Source organism: Puma concolor, chromosome A3, assembly GCF_028749965.1.
Source record: "Puma concolor isolate L17-30 chromosome A3, mPumCon1.1.hap2, whole genome shotgun sequence".
Classification (NCBI taxonomy): Eukaryota; Metazoa; Chordata; class Mammalia; order Carnivora; family Felidae; genus Puma; species Puma concolor.
Window position 1 is genome coordinate 132,548,471 of NC_141669.1, and position 16,530 is coordinate 132,565,000.

The following is a 16,530-nucleotide window of genomic DNA, read 5'->3' on the forward strand; positions in this document are numbered from 1 at the left end:
TGAGACACATGGTTGATTTATCACAAGTTGTGCTTTAGAAGAGGAAGTTCAAAAGTTGAGATTTTCCAGTGTGTCAATGTGACCTATGTGTCATCTGGATTTAGACCTTCCAAGGAGAGGACAACCAAGAGCCAAGATCAATAATACTTCTGAGTCCTATTCGTCAAGGGTCTAATCAAACACCCCCTTGACAAAGAATCTGTGGTCTCGGGTCCGATGTCAGGAACAATTTGTTTGGCGGTTAAGAGTAAAAGCTCTGAAATCCAGAGAAGACATATTCCAGTTGAATATCGTAATATCCATTCCCATTTATTGTCAGGTCACCTTGGGCAAGTCACTTCAGTCACCTAAACAGTAACTTTTTCCCCTATGATATTGGACACCCCCTCCCCGGACTACTGACGTGATTAACGGAAATAATGCATAAGTGGCGGGCCCAAGATCAATAGTCACTCCCCACGTGTTACTTTTATAGAACTTTTAATTTTCGTATTGACTCAACCTCTTTGAGATTTGTTATAAGAAAGATAAAGTCTCAGAGGGCCTGGGTGGCTCAGGTGGGTAAGCGTCTGACGCTTACTTGTGGCTCAGGTCACGATCTCACAACCCGTGAGTTCGAGCTCTGAGCCAGGTTCCATCCTGACAGCGCGGAGCCTGCTTGGGATTCTCTGTCTCCCTCTTTCTCTGCCCCTCCCCCCCCCCGCCCCTCCTCCACGCACTCTCTCTCTGTCTCTCTCAAAATAAATAAATAAGTAAATAAATACACATTAAAAAAAGAAGAAAGATAAGATAAGGTCCCTCTCATCACTCGGAAAGTCAGCCACCTCATTCTGTCTGGCTTATTCTGTGGCCTCCTCTTTTCAAGAGCAATTCACCTCAGTGTCTGCTTTCAATGGCGAGAAAACTACCTGGAAGAAAGAAATCAAGAAAAGGCACAAACACATCAGATAATACTTTAAAATATCACCCACCTGCTTACACGGGGCTGTATCTGGCACATGAAAAGCATTCAATACATTTAAGCGATTACTTTCTTGGTTCTAAAAACTGAAATTGGTCCACCAAAGTTTAAGGGTTTCTGCACACAGAGATTTCTCTTAGGAAAAATTAGGTGAAGCACTAATGATGAAATTCAGCAATGTAGGTGAGCCAATTTGGATTTTCAAGTTGTGAAATCAATTTGAAAAAATATTAACTGCAGGTTTCTCCCAGGATGACATGGTTGGGAATCACACATTTCCATAACCACTTTCCTTTCTTATCACAGCCTTTTTTTTAATAATGGACTTTATATATTTTCAGCTTTTATAGTTCACTTTTTTTTTTTTCATTTTTAACCAAACAGTTTTAAGAAGCCCTGAATTCAGAGTCAGATATTCTAATTCCATCACTAATCATTATAGGAGCAAATTATTTAAACTCCCATGGCCTCAATATTTTTATCTTTGGGGCTACTACTATTTATCCAATATATTTCAGAAAAGTGTAGATAGATAGATATAGATAGATAGATAGATACAATGTATATAAGATACATTATGTAGAATTTGAAAAGATGTAAATTGTTTCAAAATGGCAAAATAATTTATTGTTTGAACTTAAAAGTACCACGTAGATGGGAAAGTCTCCTCCTGTCCATTTGTTTCCTTGGACTAATTGTTCTAATCTCTTCTCTTTTTTCTTTACATGCTCTAAGTTGTCTCTTTCATAGAAGTAGAGATAAGATTCCAGGTGAACCTATTGTTCTCTTTTGTATTATCTTAGTCTTAAATACTTGAAAATTCTTCTTTCATGGGGTCTTTAGGACTTCATTCGCTCAGCAAGTATTTATCAAGTACTTCTTATGTGTCAGACATTGGCTTATCTGCTTGGGAAACTATTATGATCTAAAACACAGTCCAGGGGCACCTGAGTGGCTCAGGTGGTTAAGCATCCGACTTTGGCTCGGGTCATCATCTCACAATCTGTAAGTTCAAGCGCCACGTCGGGCTCTGCGCTGACAGCTCGGAGCCTGGAACCTGCTTCGGATTCTGTGTCTCCCTCTCTCTCTGCCCCTCCCCTGCTCACGCTCTCTGTCTCTCTCTCTCAAAAAGAAATGAACATTTTAAAAAGCTAATAAATAAATAAATAAACTTTAAAAAAAAAAAAAAAAAGAAAGAAAAGGAAAACAGGGTTTTTCCTAAGTGCAGTGGAGATCACCCAAGGACTCTCAGCTGGGAGCAAACAGGGAGTGACTGCTTCGATCTATTTAAGGTTTTCCTAAGCTGACTTTGTTTGCCATACGGAAAATGATCGGCAGGACCCAGAGAGGGGCAAGGCGGCCCAGTGACAGGGCACTACGGTCCCCTGGAGACGAGGCGCACGGGCTGGAACTGGGGCGTTGGGGAAGGGCATGGAAATAGATCCTGGTGAGGAATCGTAGGACGAGGTGCCCGGAATCAGCCGACTTTCTGGCCCGAGCAACTGAGCGGTTTGAACTTCCATTTCCCATGAAAAGAAACCCAGGAGGAAGACCAGGCGGGGGCCGGGGAACTCGAACGCCCTGCTTTTGCGAAAGTTGCCTCCGACGTAACTTGTGAGATGTGCCCGGAGACGCGTCGAGGAGCCAGTTGGATGTGTGCATCTGGAACACAGATACTCCATGTTACAAACCGGATGCTGCTGTCTACACAGGGCTCATGTAGAGCGGGGGGGGGGGCCTCACCCTTCGCACACCCAGCGTGGACATTTCCCAGTAAACTTTTTAGGATTTCCCCTTTACTATCCAGAAAGGAAATTCATAGGTCAGATGACCAGCCTAGACACATAATTTTGACAAGGATTCGTCTGATGCAGTGACCATATGATGAGAAACAAAACGAAAACGTTCGGGCCCTAAAGTTGACCGGATCAGGTCTTCTCGAGTGGAAATAGGTTCACTCGGTATCCTGTTAAATGCAGATTCTGAGTTCAGCAGGGCTGGGGACCTGTGTTCTGCATTTCTTTTTTTTATTAGTGTTTATTTATTTATTTGTGAGAGCGGGGGAGGGGCAGAGAGAGAGGGAGACACAGACTCCAAGCAGGCTCCAGGCTCCGAGCTGTCAGCACAGAGCCCAGCGTGGGGCTCGAACCCACGAACTGCGAGATCATGACCTAAGCCAAGTCGCTCAGCCGACTGAACCACCCGGGCCCCCCAGTGTTCTGCGTTTCTAACAAACTCCCAGGTAAGTCAGGGCTGCTGTTCTGTGGGCCATCCTCAGGGACGAGGTCCTCAAAGGGTGATGAGATAGTCCATTGCATGCTCCTAAGTGCAGACTCCCTGTGAACATGGCAGTAACAAGTGCAAGGTCAGTTCGGGGCTGTGGAATGGGCGTCTCAAATACCCCAGTGGCAACGCCAGAGGTGACTTAATTTTTTTAAACGGCAAATAACTCCCGTGAAAATTCCAAAGAAAACAAGCCAGTTTCTCTTTGTTTGCAAGCCAGCTTTATTTCTGGACAACGCAGTGTCTCTGAAACTCAGCACAAAAGACTTTGTGTTTATATGTGAAATGGAATTCGGTTCTAGGCTCAAAGAATTACAAAATGTTTGCCACTATGTCAGTGGTTCTGAACCGCTGTGTTAGATAATGTTGCTCTCTTCCTCGGGGACATTTGGCAACGTCCGGGGATATTTTGGGCTGTCACAGCCCAAAGGTGAGGGGACTGCTCCTGGAATCTGGTGGGTAACGGTCAGAGATAATGCTAAAAACCCTACAAAGCAAGGGACAGTCTTCCACAACAAAGAATTATCCAGCCCAGAGGCACCTGGGTGGCTCAGTCGGTTGAGCGTTCGACTTCAGCTCGGGTCATGATCTCATGGTTCTTGAGTTCGAGCCCAGCATCGGGTTCTGCACTGACAGCTCAGAGCCTGGAACCCGCTTTGGATTCTGTGTCCCCCTCTTTCTCTGCTCCTCCCCCGCTTGTGCTCTCTCTCTTTCTGTCTCTCTCTCTAAAATAAATATTTCAAGTACATAAATAAATATTGAAAAGAAAGGATTTTCTAGCCCAAAATATCAACAGTGCAAGGTTGAGAAACCTCACTCTACAGAGAGATTTTCAAAAATGGTGCAGGATGAGGGAGTCCATCACCTTGACAGAAGCTGTCCCACACATTGCAAGATGTCTAGCATTCCCAGCCCTAACCATGAAACACTGGTGCTGTGCCCAGCGCTGTTGCAACCACAAGAGTCACCCCAGGGACAACAGTGCCGCTCAGAGAAGAACGGGACAAACTAGAGAAAGAGAGAGGCAGGCCTGAGCGAGGGCGTGGAAAGGAAGGCCAACCAAAATGATTTGCCAGAGGGATTAAAAATCGTAGCATGGCCAAATTAAAGTAGATATAATTCTACCCATCTGTTGGTGGCTGTGTAATTAATACAAAAATAATTACATCTCTTCGCCTGGCTCTCCCTCACAAACTCTCCTTAATGAACACTGCCAATGACTTTTTAGATATGTAATTAAAAATTTTATTTATTTCTGTTTTATTTTTATAGTAGTAGCTTCACATATTGGGGGGGGACCCCGCAGCCGCAAAGCGTGCCCTCAACAACCAGCGGAAACGCAAGTGAAATTATTCTACACACCTCATTCTGAACAGCGAGAAGTAAAACCAGTAGCTCTCATTCCCTGCATTTTCCAGCGTTGATTTTCTGGCCGGGTCTCATCTTTAGACCTACAGAAAACTAAAGTGCTTCTCCTTCTTCTAAGATAAGAAATCGTAAGAAAAGATATATCGTCCCAAAGTGGCCCGAGATTCAGTTCTCTTCTTTACCATTCTCTTTTAGGACAGGAACACTGACCTTCCAGAAGAATCCATCACTTCAGTCCATCGTGGTGGAACGGAAGGAGATCTGTCGGGTAGAAATAACATCAGCGTCAGGTTTAAATAGAAGACGCTCGTATCTAGAATTCAACTCAGTAACTGACTGTACAGATAAACTCTTGGAGAAATGCCTCTGAATTATTAATAATGTTAGTGTTTAACACTTTACGACATTACCACATCACCCCAGACCGTATGGTTTAAGAGCCCAGACAACCCTGAACCTGAGTATCTTTTCTCCCACCTACCAGCCAGGTGACCATAGGCCGAACGGTTTCACCTCTCTAAATTTCCATCTCACAGGCTGTTAAGTGTAGACACGTACGTATTCCCTCCCACATTGCAGCATCATGACGCTGACGTGTGGGGAGGCATGGGCTTAGCGTGGGTAGCATAGAAGGAACGCAGGGAATGTCAAGTTATCACTACAACAGGCTCCTTTCATGCTGAGGCCCCCAAAGAGCCAAGGGACCTGAGCAAAGAACCACAGAAAGTCAATAATGAGGTCAGGACTGAGATCCTAGGAGCTGAGCGACTTCTTTGCTTTTACACAAGCTATGATGAAGCTATTTTCCAGGAAAATAACACTCGAGCCTATCTGTGAGGGTTTTGTGGGGAAGAAAAGAGTCATCACACAAATCTGGGCGGCACTGGGTTAACTAAAGACACATTGTGTTTCGTTGGGTTGGTTTTTGGTGGCAGGACTTCTCAGAACCTTTAATGTGCTAATGTGTATTATGAATTTCCAAGAAGGGGGTCTATAATATAATATAAGAACTTTTTCCTTCTCCTTACTCCCCTTCCCAGAGCAAACTCTGCCCTAAGAGAAACCCAGCCAGAGAAGTCGGGGTGTTGATCAAATCTCGAGCAGGTTCGAGGAAGTGCCAAGTGAAACAAGGCTCTCTAAAACCAGTGTCACGTTTATGTCATGTCAGGGAGGAGAGACAGGGGCCTCGAATAGAGTGCGTGTGAACCCTCCACCCGAGGCTTCATCCTGCCTCACAGTGGAAGGCACTTTCACCCCTTAAGATCGGCTGTCTCTTCCTCTTTCTTTGATCCATCATCACTCTCCTCCGACCGCGTGACCATCCTCCTTAAGTCTCCGGATCTGCCAGGGGGTTCCAACCACGTCAGAAGGAAGACTACTTGGTCTCTGAGATGCAAACAAAGTGTCAAAGGGAAAGGACTCCCTCCACTGACCGTGACCATTTGTAATCTAGATGGGGGCACGCGGGGGGGGGGGGGGGGCGGTGAACTGACCATAGAAGCTTCCAAATGAAAGACCCAAAGTTAAAGCCATCCTCTGCTTTTTATTAGCTGCGTGACTTTGGACAAGTCACGAGCCTCCTTGAGACCTTTCTCTCTGGTTTTTAAAATGGGATGATTTCAAGTGTTAGTGGTAATATGGATAAAGTATCCGGCATTTGGTAGGTATATAGTAACTATATATACTATAAGTATATATACCAAGGATCGCTTATAATGCCCGTTGTGGTTATTTTGTGGATAATTTCTTTACACACATCAAATGCCAACAATTTTCAACTTGTCTTTATTCTTCTACTAGAAACTTGGAGGTTTTCCTTTTCCAAAAAAATACTTGTATCTAAGTCCAAGGTGTTTTTCCTCACTGAAATGGGCAAAACCAGTAAATAATAAGATGTGGACGAGGAGTGCCATCCACATTGGGCTAATGGAAATTATATGCATTCTTACAGTAATCCAAATAGCGCATATCTGAAAAAAAAAAATTCTCCCAGTTAATCTCCTGTAGCAAAGCACACTTTTAAGTCACACTTCCCCAACCACAACAATGTTCCTATCTCTTGACTCGGGAACTTCACCTTTGGCAATTTAAACCTATGAATATATCCCAGCAGACTGCAAGGCTTTAAACACAAAGATGTTTATCACAGCGTTACCTACTATTGAATACCAACTGGAAGCAAATGCAACGTCCAACCTCATGAGAATGTTTTAGTAAATTCCGATAATATAGGTGGCAGAACTCGTGTAGCTATTTACAACAAGGCCTCCAAGTTGTGGAGGCTGATGGAAATCAGAGAAGAACATTACATAGTGGGTACTTACGACTGTGAACACTTAACAAAAATGCATGGAGAAAGAAAACTATAAGGAAATACAGCCAAATGTGAACAGGAGCCTTGTCTGGATGGTGGGGCCATAGGTGAATTTTTTTTTTTTCTTTTTCAGAATGCTTTATAGCGGGAAAGTCATACACTATAGGTTTCAATTTTGGAAAGACACGCTAAACATAAAATTCACCATCCTAACCATTTTCAGGCACGCAGTTCAGTGGCATTACGTACATTCACATTGTTGTGCACTCCTGTTCACCTCCAGAACCGGTTTCATCTTGCAAGGTTGAAACTCTACACATTAGACAGTGATTGCCCAGCCCCCAGCCCCTGGCCACGACCAGTCCTGTTTTGTGTTTCTTTAAGTTGGACTATTCTAGGTACCTCCTGGAAGGGAAGTCATACAGTGTCTTACGACTGCCTTCTTTTCTCTTAACACAATGTCCTCGAGGTTCATCCATGTTGTCAGAACGCATCAGAATTTCCTTCCCTTTTAAGACCGAATAATGTCCCATTGTACGTACATGGACCACATTTTGTTTATCATTCGTCCGTCAGTGGATATTTGGGTCGCTCCTTCCTTCTGGCTGTTGTGAATAGTGCTGTTATGAACATGAATGTATAAACATCTCTTCCATACCTTATACGTTAGAGGTGTTTCCCCCTAAACTGCCACCACTGAGCTATTCCTCAGAAAATAATGTATCTTTTTCTGTTGTTCTGACTCCCATTACAGGACAAATGCCTTAGTTTCAACTTTCCAGCCTGGATCGCCTCACACTGAATCCGTCTGCCACCTGCTTTTGACATTGAACTCCTCCTGACACCCTGCTCTGAGAAGACCGCCAAAAAAAAAAAAAAAAAAAAAAAAAAAAAAATATATATATATATATATATATATATGTATATATATATATATATATATCTCACCCCAGCCATCCCTCTTCATTCTTACTAACAATTTGGTAATGAAGTATTGATTTCCACTTCTCTGCTTATGGACGATATTAGATTTTCATTGATAAACTGCAATGAGGCAGTCTCCTCTCCACGGTCCCCTTTCCACTGTCATGAGAAAACCAAGTGCCACTGAAGAAAAATAATGACTGAGAACACTGATGTGCTTATTTCGTCGGTCTGAAACACTTGGCAGGAAAGGGCGGGGGGGGGGGGGGGGGCGGAGGGTAGCAGTCTTCATAGTTCAACGTCCAAGCGAGCTGCACGAGATGCAGACCCTTGGACGCTTACTTTTCACCGTAATGTCCATTTCCTATTTATAACCCCTCTGGGAACGTTTGTCTAAAGGAAATGTTTCTGTTCAGAGCAACAATTACGGTTGCACCTGGATTGCCCAGTCCTGCCCCTGCACCGGGGAGCCATGAATCACCGCCAAGTGGAAGAATTATTAAGTTAGACCAGACTTGGAGCCAAGAAAACCTCCGAACAATGTTCATCTTCTGTGAAAGTTGTTCCAACAGTTGGGCTTAACCGTGTTGCTGCCAAAGACTCTTTCCCAAGCAGAGGCGGGCATCCTTTTCTCATCGTGTCTTCGTCGGTTACAAACACACGGTTTTAAGTGCGCGCACGAGACCTGCAAGCTGGCAGCGCTGGGGAAGTTGGTGAAATGCAGGATCTGGACGAAAGCAAGAAGGTGAGATGGCTGCAGGGTGGAAAGTGCAGCAGCTCGTCCTTCCTGGTGATCTCTTTCCGCAGAACCTGTTGTTTATGGACTTGGAAACACAGCTGAGCCCGAACGGCAACAGAAAGCATGAAATAAGGTGTCCATTTTAAATGTGTTCCTGCAACTTTTTTCATTAAAACTTTGAGGGCCCAATTTTAATTTGCGGAATATTCCCGTTAATAATGAGATCTAATTAAGACATCCATTAAAAGCCCGTTAAAGTTAATTTAACGTAAAAATTCCAATAGAGCTGTATTAGATTTTCTCCATTAAATTAACGTTATGGATTTTTAACGGATGTCTTAATTATACATTATTATTAACGGGAATACTGTATTACACAGATTAAAATCAGGTCCTAAGTCAACTTGGAAAAGCTAAGAGCATGTTTTAATATTAAAAGTCTTGCATACCTAGTGCACAGTTTGGAAATTCAGGGGTAGATGTGTTTACTCTAGTTGAGCATTTTCTATACAACTGAAAGCAATCTATAAATAGAAAAATCTATCACTGCATTTAAACAATGAATCTCCTTATTCTCAAAGGACAAATGAAGTCTGGATTGTGTTATAAACTGCTACTCGGCTATAGGCGAAATATTTACGCTATTCTAGGTACAACACTAGGAACTAGATGATTCTGAAACAAACAAACAAAAACCAATTTCCTTCTTGTTGTTGTTGCTTTAATTACCAAGGTTATCACCCACAAAAAAAAGCTCAACACCAACAAAACGAAACCAAATGTCTTCTTCACCATTTCTCCTGGAAGCCGCCTGTTGAAATTGCTTTGGAAATTTTGACATGATCCCTAAATTCAACATTGGGATTTAAAAAAAAAAAAAAAAGCTTCTTATTTACCTCCTAGGGAAAGTGTTGCCCTTATGCCACATATAATAGCAAATTGCTTATTTTATGGCATGCATAACCTAGATGGGAAAAAATATGGCGCTTCGGGGAAGGAGGGAAAAAGTAAATGAAGTTCCAGGAATGTCATTCTGAAGTAATGAGGCATGGACAGAAAATACACCCCTCACATCATCGGATTGAGATCGAAATAGCTTCATTGGAGTGTCAGTACTCATCAATCAATCACCCACAAGAAAAAATAGCAAACGGGGCGGCTTTTATGGGATTTACTCATGGGCATAGGGAATAGCGGCTCAAATGTAGTTCTGACATGAAAAGCAAGGTGCTGATATTATTTTTTATGATGGGAGGATCATAAAGTGAATTGAGAACAGCGAGGTCTGTCTTTGCTCGACCTACTCAACCAGAAATGAATGGAGCTCAACTGGAAAGGAACAGTCTTCGCATGGGTTAAGATCGAAGGGTGGGCTCTACTGAGCACTGTCCTTCGACAACAAAATTCTATTAAAGGAAAATCAGTGCATTAGCACTGGGGCTCCTGAAGCTGTTAAAAATCGCCTGCTCCAACCCAGGGTTATTGGATCAAGTTACGTAATCCAGATCCCGCTGCTACCCCTTCAGAAGCAGATTCTTGAGCTCTTGTTCCAACGAGGTGGGGGGGGGGGACAATACAACTCTCAACTCCGTGGAAATTGTTTCCCTTCTAAGAAAGAAAAAATAAATCATCTGCTTCGACATCTAATTTATATGGTTTCGTTAGCGCAATTTCTCGGGGGGGGGCGGTGGTGGGGAGGTGAGAGACAAAAATATTGATAAATTTGGTAAGATTCATGAATTGTCACTTGGTAACTGTAAATGTCACTGCTGAGGGACAGCTGCCAACGTTCTCCTTAGGAAACAAGATCTGGGCTCTCGCTGTGAGATAAACACAGCTCTCAGGATATTTCTAGAGACCAGGCCTGTCTTTCATTTGGCAAGCCCTGTGAGGCTTCTAGAAACTTCTTTCTGGAGGGAAACACTAACATGAGCTCAGAAGAATGTTTGTATCTGTTTTCAGACCACTCTCTTCCTCTCTCTGAATAAACGCAGTGCTGATATAATGGAACTTTAGAACTGGAAAGGCACATGACGTGCAAATATGCGAATTACACTCGAGTATCTCCATTCCGACACCAACCCCGGGGATCAGTGAGGGTGAGAACCTGCCTTTCCTTCCCCATCCCTCCTCTAGCTAAGACCACCAACCAGCTGCAAACTGAAATGTCCATTGGAAAAGAGTGTGTATAAATCCTTGAGTCTTATGTATTTGGCCCCATTTCATAGTTCAGCAAATTCACCAAATCTACACCATGTTATAAAGCACCGGGGGCACAAGGCAGATTGGGAAGCACAGTTGTTTCGGCAAATTCATTCCACAAATTTTAGGGAACACCTGCCGTGTGCACGACACTGTTCGAGGTGCTATGGAATACGGCAGTTAACAACGCACACAACGTCCTAGTCCTCCTGTGCTTATCACGGCTTCTGACAGGGGGAGCTGATACCAGACGCCTCGAAGAGGAGCTCGGAGAGGGTCCAACCCCTCTGTCATTTGTGTTTTATTCCTGGTTTTCAAAACAACAATATTTCAGAAGGGGGCATTCTCCTTCTGAAAAGCATACAGAAAGCAAATAGCTTAAAAATAGGTCAAGGCCTAAATGTAGAATATAATCACAGAATATATTGGATAGCCCAGACAGTCCCCACAGAATTTCTCTAAGGTCACAAGTAGATTTCTGAAAACTCACCACCCACCCCCGCCCCCCCCGCCCTGCCCCACCACAATGTGCCTGCTTGGTTGAGTTTTGCATCATTAATGTCCCAGGCACAAGCCGCTGAACTTAGTTGAAATGCAGAAAACAAACTAATGAAATGACATCTTTGGGAAGCATTTATGTAACTCTGGGTAAGCAGTGAGGAGATGTACATATACATGAATTCACTGTTATTTCTCCAGGGTCTACAGACAGTGACACAGTAAAAGTCTATGATTTTCTGAAACTTTTCACACTAAATCCAAAGATTACAAGGCCCTCAAAGGGGCATGCATTCTGTTGTTTTTCCATCTGTCACCTCACCGGTTATCTGACTGTGTTCCAATCTTTTTCACTGGGTTTCATTTTTTAACCTTGTTAAATGTTTTTGTCTAAAAAAAAAAATTAGAAGTGTCATTTTCACATTATCCTCTACTCTCTACAGGCATAAAAGTGTGTGGATGAAAGCTATAGTGATAATGATCGTGATGAAATCACTAAATTCTACTCCTGAAACCAATACCACACTATATGTTAACTTGAATTTCAATTAAAAAAATAAATACATAGGGGCGCCCCGGGGGGCTCAGTCGGTTGAGCATCCGACTTCGGCTCAGGTCATGATCTCACGGTTCATGAGTTCGAGCCCCGCGTCGGGCTCTGTGCCGACAGCTGGGAGCCTGGAGCCTGCTTCAGATTCTGTGTCTCCCTCTCTCTCTGCCCCTTCCCTGTTCAGGCTCTGTCTTTCTCTCTCAAAAATAAATAAACATTAAAAAAATTTTTTTAAATAAATATAAAATAAATAAATAAATAAGTAAATAAGAAATCTCGAAGGCTTTAAACACACACATACACATGTCATTCTAAAGAGTAATAAAGTGGTATCTATTTGGAACAAGCATTAGGCCAGGAAGAAAAAAAAAAATCACAACTGAACTTTCGGTTTATTTTTTTCCCCGGTGAGATGTTAAAATGCTAATTTCATTTTCTCCCTTCCTATATGTGGCACTTTCTCAAAATATCCATGAAATGCTTTTAGACAAAGATTGAGCAGGAGAACGAGATACAAATTTCCATCCCCCGAGACAGAGATACATGTTTCCATTGTAGGGAAGGATTAAACATTTTGAAACTTGTGAATCATCTTTAGAATTTCTACAGGGGAATTTTACCTCTTCATCCAAAGTAAAAGCCACTTATCTCCTTTGGTTTCCTGTGACAGATTCAGAGGCATACGCAGATATACAATTTCCAGGCTCTGGTTAATCTTCTTCCAATAGTTACGAACAATGGGCTAACGGGCGTGGGTGTTTCTCCAAAAATTATTCATGCGCAAGGCAGCCCAAGGCTTCAGGGAAAACTAGAAATGTTTTATGGATTAGAATAGGACTGTTTTAAAATGCTAGTACCAGGTGGAATGCTATTTCTGCAACAGGGCTCTGTCCATTTCCTTTGGAAAAATATATTCCAAGTAAAATGGCTCTTCCAAGGAAAGGCACCTTGATCTGCAACCTTTCAGCACACAAATGAGTTTACCAATAGCCATATGATACTCATTAAGGCCTTTTAACAAACGATCTGTTTGAAAAAGACAGATTAAATCCTCACAGCCCTTTCTACAATGTTTATTTGCTTAAAAGCGCTTCTGGAAGTACAAATAATATCTCTTTTGCAAAAACCCCCAAGAGAAGTTGAAAAACTCGAACAAATGCATTACTTAAAAAAAGAAAAAAAACCTACCACTCCCTTCAACCCCTCCAGAAAATGAATTTCAATGTGTTCGCTGAATTATCTTGAACCTGAAACCTGTGTTTGGGTATCCGTCCCCAGGCAGAGGCTTATAGTTACAGAACTTGCACAATCATACGATTATGTCGCAAACGTGGAGACTTTGTACAGGAACATTTTCACTTTTTAAATGACCCATATAACATTCAGGAATTATAAATGTGTTCGTATATTTTTTAAATACACAAAGTTCAACCGGTTTGCGGAGAAGGAAAAACCGTTCCCGTCCTGTACTGGGGCTAAATATGACAGGAACATTCCGGTTTTGCAATACAATATTTTGGCTTCGAGCACAGCAGATTCAGAACGCAGTGTAAGTCCAGAAAAGCTGACACACGAAACAATTCTCATTTGGCTCAGGGTTCTTAAATGTCACGATATCTCGAGACCCGCTATCCTTTTCGGTCTCTAATATACTCATATCCGCCTGATGTCTCCTGACTTCGATTCCTAAAAGCCAGGCACCGTCAGCATGAATCATAAACTTCCAACCCCCTTAAAGCTCCAGAAGGTAGTGGATCCGTACAGTCTTTTTAATGGCCAACCAGCTCTTACACTGCGGAACCCAGATCGCTTTTTAAGGAATTTGGTATCAACCATGTTTCCAACACATTTGTCCTGTTGTGTGAATTCTAGGTTGTTTTTGTTTTGTTTTGTGTTTGTGTTTTTGTTTTTGGGTTTTTTTTGGGGGGTTGGGGGGTTTTGTTTTTGGTTTTTTTTAGAAAAGGCAGTGGGACTCTAAAGCAGAGTGAGTTGGGAGAATCACATTCATCCTTGCTCTGAAGGAAAGTGTTTATTTGCCAGCGAGGAAAGGCAAACACGTTTTTATATTAGGAAAGCAGACTAGTCATTTTCAAAGAAAAATGACTACAACCATACCTGTAGAATGTTTCTGTGCAAATGCACTAATTTTCTAACGCCTGCATGCTGTATATAATACATTTGCCTGTATATTAGGAGGAAAAGCCAGGCTGTTTTCCCCATGTACAATGCAGCTTGGATGGCTGGGAACATAAGCCTTCCGTACATTTTTTATACTGTACATATTTGTATATACTAACTATATCTCCATGTATGAACACAGATTTTGTTATATTTGCCTGTTTCTGTTTCCTACCAAACTGGCCCACAATGGGGATTCTTTTGTACAGAAAAAAAAAAAATATGCTTGTAATTTTTTTCCTGGTCATTCTCTTTCAATAGCTAATGAAAGAATTAGACTTGACTTTACAAAGAAATTCTAAGACCCAAGTTTGTCTGTCTGCATGAGTCCCGTCCAACTGCTGGATCTAGGGAGGAACCCGCGTCCTAATCCAGAGTTTTCCTTTAAAGGCATGCTTCACCCCTTGGGAAAACTGCAAACTCATCCATGTAGATTATCCTCTTTGTATTGTATCTAATAGTGCCTGAAAAAATTTTTAATGTCTTCTTAGAGGAAGAATTCATAATTGTCGAAGTCTGAAACATTAGCTTAATTTTGTTTTTATGACCTCGCAATTTTTCTCCTTACTTATCCGGTTGTTGTTGTAACGGGGCCCCAGGCCGTTCCTGACATCGGCGTGTTCTTCTTCTGCATTAAGGATGTTTTTAAAATTACAGAGATTATTGAGCCAACAGGCTGTTTTAATCAAAACCATGTTTCACTTGTTTTTGATGATTATAAATTGTCCTTGCAATGAAAAAAAAAAAAAAAAGTTTTCTGCTAGGAAAATTATACCACCCTGTGGCCAAACAGATTCATCACAGATAGGCAGGAATCCGTGCCCACTTCTCCAGGACCTCGAAAATGCTTCCCTTGGCTGGCCCTTGGCTGACTACTCCCCATCATCCTGAACGCTAGGACTCAATGCAGTCACTATTTGCAAATTTCCAAAGGCTCGGCCAAGTTGTCACTGCCCAAAGACAAACAACCCAGCTGGAAATGATGGCTTTCCAGCTTGGAAAAAAAACAAAAAAAAACAATGCAGGGATTTTCAGAAAAGGTGCTCCTGCCTTTGTCCCTTGGTGCCACCCTCCTGTCCTCTCTCCTAATTATAAACAATCTGGTCTTGATATCACATATAACTTAAACCAGGTCAGAAGGAACATTCAGATCAGCCCCTCACTGAATAAAAATGACTTCGTTCGGGTGCACTTAAGATGTATGCCTGTGTACGATGCTGCGGCATTGAAATTATCTCTACGAGGAGAGATTTTTTTAATACAGTTTTACCACTAGAAATAAATTCTGATGGTGGAGATGAAGAAAACCCTTAAATTATGTCGCAAAAGCCATTATTTTTTACATCTCAAGAGTTGGGGTTTTTTTTTTAAGAAAATCATTCTACTTTGAGAACTGTAATTAAAGCCCTAAATAATAGATGCTACTTTTTTTAGCTATTCTGGAAAAAATAATGACGCCCTCGCCAAGGCTATATGGAGCCCCTCATTTCCATCAGAAAGGTTTCTATAAGCGTATTATTTACATTTTTACACATGATCACTCTTTCCTTTGGGAGAAAAAGGATGTCTTTTTTTTTTTTTTTTTTCCCACTCAGCAGTGGAAAATAGACTGTTTCCCATCTGAAACCTTACCGTAATTTGCATCAGGAAACCCAATGGCCAACATTGAGTACTTGGGTGTGTTCCATTATGATTTTGCTGGAGGCTGTCCCTCATTCTAATGCTGCGGATATTGAACCACCTTTGTGACACCCAGCTGATACGGTAGAACACACAGACATGCCTCTCACCACCATTAGCTTTTGGCAAATGGCTCCGTTTCCATCAATGCCGACTTCCGCTTTGGCCAATTGAGACATGAAAAGTAAAAGAGAGAAGAAGAGAAAGAAAGAAAAAAAAAAAAACCACGCAGATGCACTTAAAACATGAAAAGAATTATTTATATGAAAAAAATATATTTAGATTTTCAAAGCACAAGACTGAATAGAAGTGCTCTTTTTATGCGTTGCAAAGATGTTACTGTTAAATGTCTTTCTACGTCAGGCTTAATAAATCTGTAATGACATTTGATGGATTGATTTCTGCCTATGTGTGTTTTTTAAAGATGGCAAGAGAGGAGAGAGGCAAGGGAGAGAGAAAGGAGGCAGTGGAGGAACGGCACTGACCCCCGGGGAGGCCAAGCGAGGAAATCATTGGGCCTCTTTCTTGCTTACACCTACTGACCTGCTTCCAACATCTACCCTCATCCCCAAGAGATTTTTTTTTATTTTTTTTTCACAAATGCCAGCACCCTTGCTTGGTTTCTCGGCTGCCTTCGCACGCTCTCAAATCCGGTCAGCTTGTGCCTGTGTAATTTATGATGTAATCTCAACGGAGGCAGTGGGTGGCTGTCTCACAAATTCAAGGATGAAGGCAGAAGGCAGACATGATTGAGATGGCCCGGCCTTCTCTACCTCAGAGCAATAGCCCTGCTTAACACTCAGTTTCCCTATGTCCTCCCTCCATTTCCTTTA

General features: G+C 42.2%; 1 protein-coding gene across 2 annotated transcripts in view; it reads left to right on the forward strand.

Annotated features, from left to right (window-relative positions):
- TSHZ2 (teashirt zinc finger homeobox 2) overlaps window positions 1-10,240 on the forward strand; it is a 458,377-nt gene extending 448,137 nt beyond the window's left edge. For both annotated transcript variants that reach the window (XM_086702509.1, XM_086702513.1), the window contains exon 3: window positions 7,681-10,240. Coding sequence is in view for 1 of the 2 variants with exons in the window: in XM_086702513.1 (XP_086558639.1) it covers window positions 7,681-7,682 (2 nt within the window). In the remaining variant the exon portion in view is untranslated. The remainder of the gene's footprint in view (window positions 1-7,680) is intronic.
- The last annotated feature ends 6,290 nt before the right edge of the window (window positions 10,241-16,530 follow it).